Source organism: Suillus clintonianus (genome assembly GCF_016758775.1).
Source record: "Suillus clintonianus strain FC179 chromosome Unknown DEU56scaffold_186, whole genome shotgun sequence".
NCBI classification, from domain to species: domain Eukaryota; kingdom Fungi; phylum Basidiomycota; class Agaricomycetes; order Boletales; family Suillaceae; genus Suillus; species Suillus clintonianus.
In genome coordinates this window covers 31886-38955 of record NW_024539410.1, presented here as the reverse complement: position 1 = coordinate 38955, position 7070 = coordinate 31886, and the positions used below count along the sequence as shown (strand labels likewise).

General features: G+C 49.5%; 3 protein-coding genes across 3 annotated transcripts; 1 reads left to right on the top strand and 2 right to left on the bottom strand.

Moving 5' to 3' along the window:
* Positions 1-962: 962 nt before the first annotated feature.
* Positions 963-2768, top strand: DEU56DRAFT_842911 (uncharacterized protein). The gene is made up of 3 exons (XM_041355057.1): positions 963-1007; positions 1057-1306; positions 1361-2768. The coding sequence occupies exons 2-3, from the start codon at positions 1109-1111 to the stop codon at positions 2669-2671; spliced, it is 1509 nt and encodes a 502-aa protein (XP_041201147.1). The 5' UTR covers positions 963-1007; positions 1057-1108; the 3' UTR covers positions 2672-2768.
* DEU56DRAFT_202623 (uncharacterized protein) lies at positions 2751-4751 on the bottom strand. The gene is made up of 5 exons (XM_041345050.1): positions 4538-4751; positions 3841-4479; positions 3668-3792; positions 3026-3612; positions 2751-2961 (listed from the first exon to the last, which is right to left on the bottom strand). Exons 1-5 carry the CDS (start codon positions 4709-4711, stop codon positions 2831-2833), a joined length of 1656 nt encoding a protein of 551 aa, XP_041201146.1. The 5' UTR covers positions 4712-4751; the 3' UTR covers positions 2751-2830.
* Positions 4752-5247: 496 nt separating this feature from the next.
* Positions 5248-6784, bottom strand: DEU56DRAFT_202605 (uncharacterized protein). Its single transcript, XM_041345049.1, has 3 exons — positions 6705-6784; positions 5388-6644; positions 5248-5336 (listed from the first exon to the last, which is right to left on the bottom strand). The coding sequence occupies exons 2-3, from the start codon at positions 6573-6575 to the stop codon at positions 5274-5276; spliced, it is 1251 nt and encodes a 416-aa protein (XP_041201145.1). The 5' UTR covers positions 6576-6644; positions 6705-6784; the 3' UTR covers positions 5248-5273.
* Between the last annotated feature and the right edge of the window lie 286 nt (positions 6785-7070).

The window sequence follows — 7070 nt, the reverse complement described above, 5'->3', positions numbered from 1 at the left end:
CAACGCTCTGCGCTACCATGTGGTCACTGGGCGTGAATATTGTCGAATTTCACTGCTAACGAGACTGGATCATATGCAGGACTTTCATCCAGTTTTAGCTACAGTAGGCAGCTACGCACACACTCCATTCCGGGTCTCGCTGAAGATTCCGAGCCATTCCAAGGCAGGCTGTTCTTTTATGATTGACGTTAAGTCGGTTCTTCTAGAAAAGCTATGTATAGGTGTGTCTGATAAATGTTGACCGGCATGCTATGTCATTCGCAGGCTAGTAATTACAGATACGATCGTACCGGTTTCATATTAAATGGCCACACTGCTTTCGGGTTCCTCTTTGCACACCGTCGACTATAATACTTTCCCGTCTAATATATAGCGATGCAAACGCTATCTTCCACTACACATTTACGCGATCGACTCAAGGGGGCTGCTTCTTTCCGCAGCAAGCTTCGCAATGCCTCCAGTTCAGAACATCTCGGACTGGAACAGAATAAAGAGGATGTAGTTTGCCGACCCAATTCAATGTCAGTCACTAGTAGCTTTGAATATTATTTTCCTTCGAGAAGGATAAAGTCCAAGTTGACCTGCTTGTTGCTCGAACCCTGGATTGAACCAATCTCGGTATTATTCCCGCTAAATCGTAAATAGCCCGCTATGAGAGAATTTCAGACGTATATCTGCGGTCAAGGGCTAAAGGAACGTCTCTGAGGATGTTATATTTGCAGAGTGTGATAAACTTTGCCTTTGACAACATGGCTGACTTTCTGGTTTTTCCTGAGCAATCTGACTTCAAGTTCGCGCGGATATATATATGTACATATGTCAGATCAAGCTTAAGATTTGCAAGCATCGTGCTCAGCGGGGAATGGGAAATTTCCTCGATGAACGTTGCGATCAACTGAATCCACATATATAGGGGTTTTGCTTATGTAAGCGTCACGCAGAAGTTCAAGTTGAATTGGTATGATTGCCTTTTGATCCAAACGCGTCAACGCACAGGCCAGCTGCAGGTAAGGGCCACAATTTACCAGTGGTTGATGCACTATATAATCTATTTAGGCTAGCTGAGAGAACAACTGTCTCCTTCCCGTCTTCTTTTACCATATATACGATGGCTGAATCGTTACCTCCGGAACTATGGTCACACATCTTCGGTCTGGCCGCGGACGAGGATACAATTTTCTATCCTGGCCTTCCAACATCAATGACCCAGTCCTCTTGGGCAAGTTCTCTGGTTACAGATTGGCAGCTAAGGACGCCTCGTGACTCGATCAACATGGTCCAGCGCAGGAGCTATGCTACCAAGAAGGTGTGCCCCATTACAAAGATGTCACAGTCATTTCGCATCGTAACCCTCTCTTAGTCGATCATATCAACGTGCAAATCATGGCGTCGTCTCGGCATCGAATTCCTCGTCCGCTATCTGTTTTTCAATGACCCCTCGAAGCTCCGCTCTCTTACTTCCCTTCTCACTTCCAATCCTTCACTGGGGTGGTGGACGCGCCGTTTACATATAACTCACTTTCTCTACGAGCGTGGTCCCTCCCTCGACGATTTTGAAGCCGCCCTTACAACCGTACTTACCCAGACTCCCAACCTAGAGATCTTCATTGTCGACTGGCCGCTATCAAGGGCATTTGGACCCATCGCGGACACGCTGGGTACGCATTGCAAGAACTTACGCACTGCTCACTGGCACGTTCCCGCCGAACTCCTTCCCAAGGTCATATGGGCATTAGATGCCCTCCCGCTCCTAGTTTCCCTTGCCCTCGAATTCGATGCACCACTCAAGGATTCTGACACGCTCACCCTTGGAAGCGCACAAGATGTCAAGCTCCACCTCCCAAATCTTCAGCAGCTCATCCTGCGTGGGTACTCTGCCGAGTTCATCGAACAAGCCAACGGCTGGACCCTCCCCCTCCTACACAGCTTCTCCTTCGACTTTGGCAGCAAACTCGAAGACGTTCCCGATGTTCTGTCCTTCCTCAGCACCCACGGCACCAGTCTGCTCTTTCTCGACCTCTACTGTATCCCAGCACTCGATATCCGCACAGTACTAGACCTATGCCCCCTCCTAACCGCTTTCTCTTTCAACCTCGACTGGAAGATCACGCCCATCGACAACACGGCAGACGGACCCATCGTTCTCACTAATCGTCCACACGAACACATCGCGCACATCGGGCTTCATGGGTTGCTCTTTGCGTTCGGCGTGGGCCTCGCTAGCGCTTATGCCACCCCAGACCCTCTTCGATCTCTCCTAGTACAGCGTACGAATGACAGGAATTTCGCGGCGCTCACAAAAGCGAGTTTCCCCAAACTTGAGCGGGTGCGTGTGTTGAGCCCAACGGTGCTCACGGATCTCGACCGTGCAAATGGGCCGCAAGGGGGCGGGATGGAGCGCTGGGAGAGATGGGCGGGAATGTGCGAGGGCATGGGTATTCGTCTGGAGGACTGCACGGGCGCACTGTTGGGCACATTACCTCAAGAGTATGAAGAGGAAGATGAGGAAGACGAAGACGAACTTGTGGAAGACAACGAGTACTATCATACGGACGATGAGGAGCCGGCCAGACCAGGTGGAGTAGGTTTGTCAGAACTGAGGGCGCTGCTGGAAGAATGTAGAAAGATGAGCGAAGAGCGTGAGGACCCACCGTTTGGGTTGGCGTATTGATATCTCTGTCATCAGTGCTTTTTGCTTGCTTTGCTAACATGCTATTTATCATCACTGATCCTAGATCTCGTGTAGGCAAGATCGCTATCATGTAACTTATTCTAATGGTTCATTATTATCTTGGTTTTGAGAAAATGTCATCCAGAAGGGTGACTACTGTCACGACGTCCCGTCGTGTCCTTTCCCCTCTGGTGTCCGTGTCTTGAATGCCCCTCTACGGACAACGTCCTCCACAATCCTTCTCGCTCGATCTACAAAAATGCTTTGGTCTCCCGGAAGCCTTTCACGACCTACGCACCAAATACAAATCATGAGTCGTGCTACATTGGGGATTTGAGAAAATATAACACCCACCTACAATCGCCCAGTTCCGTGTACTAGGAATCCGAAGCGTGTCGCACTCAATCTTCCAGCCCAACCACCGGCTCAAACGCGCAAGCCATATGCGATAGGCTGAATATTGAGACTTATGTGTACCCTCTGCGCCCAGACCGAGGCTGGCAATGAAAATAGCTTCGTCCTCGGCTTCGGACGCCAGGGTGCCCACAGGAGTGGCAGCGTCAAGCAATTCATCCTCAGAGAAATCGAGCGCTGACGCCGCAGACGAGCGAGTAAACCTCTCATCGAACATCCATGCACAGCAGGGTATGGAGAGGTAACCACTCGCACCCGTGAGTGTCGCCAGTACAGGAAGCCATGGTGTCAGTTCGTCTGCGTGGTTCCCGATGAGGAATACTCCGGGCCCCCAAAAGGATTTCCCTTCATCGTTGCTGTTGCTGTTGCCTGGGGAAAGAAGTTGTGTGGGGTCAAGTGCGTGCACTTTTAAGGCTGCCTGTGACGAGTCGGGGTAATGTGCCCAGGAAGTCCGTGCGCGGAGATCGATACCGTATCCCGCATAACCCTCAGCCGAGAGAATATGTGTTAACAAGCCATTGCCACAGCTGCACGACGCATGATGAAACACGAAAAGATGGTTAATATTCAAGGCAAACTCACCCAAGGTCGAGGAAGCCAGATGGACGAGGCCAGGATTTCCATGGCGATTCATCCAGCTCCTTCACGGATGAAGTGGCGAACATGTCCTTCCAGAAAAGCATAAGATATGTCGCGATACCGATGTCCTGGGGCGAATTAGCTGATATCAATTGTATATCGAAGGGCATTCACACCTCGAACACATGTTTCAGAGGATCGGTGCTCTCCTTCCATGTATTGACTATCCCTTTATGACGCTCGCGCATTTTGAGATATACGTCTTGATATACTTCTCGGGGTATAAGGACGTCATGTTGTACGCGTTTCTGGTAATGGGTGAGTGTTCCCCATAAATAACGGTGGAGTGTGTCAAGGAGTGCAAGTGCCGTGCGGTAGAGACGACTGTTGAGGTCGGTAGGCGTGCCTGGGAGCGGAGTAACTTCAATGCGCAGTGCCGGTTGTGCAGAGGTTGAATCTGAGGTCGTGGTGATGTTGGAAGGGATGAATCGGAAAGCAAGATGTGACACCGTAGGATGGTAGTAGGGTAAGCTCTCTCCTTCGGGTACAAGTGGTGTAAGGACCAACATGGATGGAAGGCCTGCGAATTCACCAGTTTCCAAGGCGTAAAGCGTACAGTGTTGCTCTAGTCCCGAGTCTCGACCTGGCCTACGCGGTAGCAGCTTGCGATGGACATTGCGCACGGGGCAGTATCCTTCCAGACGTGGAGCAGCCGAAGGGATGGTGGTATCGGAGTCTGAGATGGTCTCTGAGCGCAAGATCAGTGTCGAGTTGTACTCCGGGTGATGAATCAATTGCGACACAGCTGTCTCGAACTGCCGGAGTAGATCATATCAACACAACAGCAAGCACATAAGGAGATTGTGCACGCACCAATTCAAGCGGGACATCTGCAGGACAGCTAACCAACGATTGGAATTTGAAGTGCAAAGGATTGGAATCATTGGAATCTGAATCGCGCAGTGGAGGTACATCATGATGCAGCGGGTGAACATCACATGGCGAAGGATTGAATCTCGGTCGTTGACCTGAGGGTGTTGTAGCCATGATAGCGCTACACAATGATTAGCCACCTGGTGCTCTGGCCAGGAAAACTTTATACCTTAATAGCGCAACTGAGGCCGCGACGGTAGAAGGTCGCGTCCTTGACGATTCGACAAAGATTGACCGTGATGGATTCGAAAGCCAACTTCTCTGTAATATATTGGATGTCCATGAGTCTGACCGTGGCTTTGTGTTTACAAAGTTACGCACAGACTCACGAAGTTCAGATACGAAGTCCATCCCCGCAACTCGGACGCGCCTTAAAAATACGTTTTTCATGTCATCTTCCCACGTTTCTGTGCTGGCGACCTTCCCAACAAACGCAGGTCCAGCAATCACAGCAGCCTTCAGCTGCACATCACGGCGGTTTGTGTAGCTGCATTAATATGCATCTTACACTAGTACTTGTTTGCCTTTGAATTATTCTGCAATATTGTCAAATACTCGCCAATGTCGCCGTGTTCCAAAGTTTCAAACAAGTCGAGCCGTTGTCAAACGGCTCGATTCCTCTAGATTCTATCAATACACAATCTACAAATTGACTGAAAATTCTCCGAGGATATTGTTAAATCTCGTCTTCACTATCTTCGTAGATTGTCCACTCGCGGTTTTTGACTGGGGGTGAAAACTAAAACATTACCAACCTGCGCAGTGACCAAAATGAATCCAAGATGCTCACTGCTTTAATGGAAGGAATAAGTGCAACATATTCCGCTCGCTGCTCATCTGTCATCCTAACGTCATAGCTCAAAATCATGGTCTCTAGAGGACAATTTGACCGTATCAAGAATGCCTTGAATTCCGCATGAGGCCACGGCCGATTGTAGACAGCTTCAAATGTGCGCAAATTTGGGAGTGAGAGAAAGTCAAACAGGGTATATAATCGGTTTTGGGGCGCAGAACCTCCGTAGATAGATAAGGTTTGAAGTCTGAAGTGTGTAAACGGCTCGAAATCCTGGGCGCTGAGGAGCGGGGTGCTAATCGATAACGAGACGAGATTGGGGGTTAGCTGGAGCAAGCGGAGAACTGAGTTTGGTTCATGTATGGTGATCGCGACATTTGTCAGGTGGGCCCATACGCGATTATACATAGACATGTGCCCGTGGTCGAACGAGGGCTTGTGTATCTTGAGACTCCGCAGAGTGATTGGAAGCCGAGAGATGCATTGTACAATAGCTGACCCATTTATTTTCGTTGCGCTAATGGTTAGCTCCTGAAGTGCTGGGATGCCTGTTAATAGAAGTTCCAGTTGTTTGGCGCCGAGGGAAAAATCGATAGAGAGAGACGAGATTTGATTGATGTAAGGCTGAAAAAAGCTTCGTAGCTCAGAAGAGTGCCAAATATAGCAGCAACTAAATGCTAACGAGACCGGACGTCCTCGTGACCGTTTGAACCATAAGTCATAGCGGAAGACTTGATTATTCCACTTGTGTCTGCGGTTCGGTGATATGCGCAGCCCACACCACAGACTGGGTGTGCCTACAGAAACCTCCCTCCATCGTTGACATACTCCAGTCAACGACATGGGAGCTTCTCGATCTGATAGCGGCCGAGAATGACCGAATTCTGGGAGACAGTAGTGGAAGATTTGGGACAGGACTTCAGTCGGCAAGCGCCAGAGAGCCGATCCAAGTCTCTTGTGCAAATTCAAGGACTGGGTGATCTGGCCCTCCTTTACAAAGAGTTGCTGGTGAAGATCTATGATACCGTCCATGACTGTCTCCAAGCCTGAGGACTCGAGCGAAACTGCATGGAGTTGGTGCTGGCGCTCAGTGATGATGGCTCCGACGGTCTGGTCGTTGAGCTCGATGGCAGAGCGATTCAAATTGAGGCAAGCTTGGGAGTATGCGGGGTCGAAGTCTGGCATCTATTAATAATCAATACAAAGCCATCCGATGTGTCGCAATGGACATACGGTGACTTGTGAACGTGCGAGCTGAAGCGAATGGACATTATTATATGCAGATACAAGCACCTATTAAACTGGGCAACTTACAATGTCTTTCAGCGCATCAATGACGCCCAATAATGAGGAGGAATTGGCTTTTGAGTCGGATGTCTGCATGTTGTGTGCGGGGCAGGTTGAAAGTTAAGAAAGAGACACGCTGAAGTAACGTGTCCGACTAGGAGACTAATGCGATCACGTGAGGGCGCTGCCATGAACGAAGTTCGGACTTTTGAAACTTCTATTTATCAGGGACTAATTCCATTATCCGCATTACATCTTCGGAAACATCAAGTGATAACGAACGCTTCTCGGAGTGGTTCGGGCGGTCCGCATTCTAAACCGTATTCGATGTCTGAAATTGCAAAATTGAACATGGCTACTAAGGTCCTATTAGACCCTGCCGACGTCGGGTAC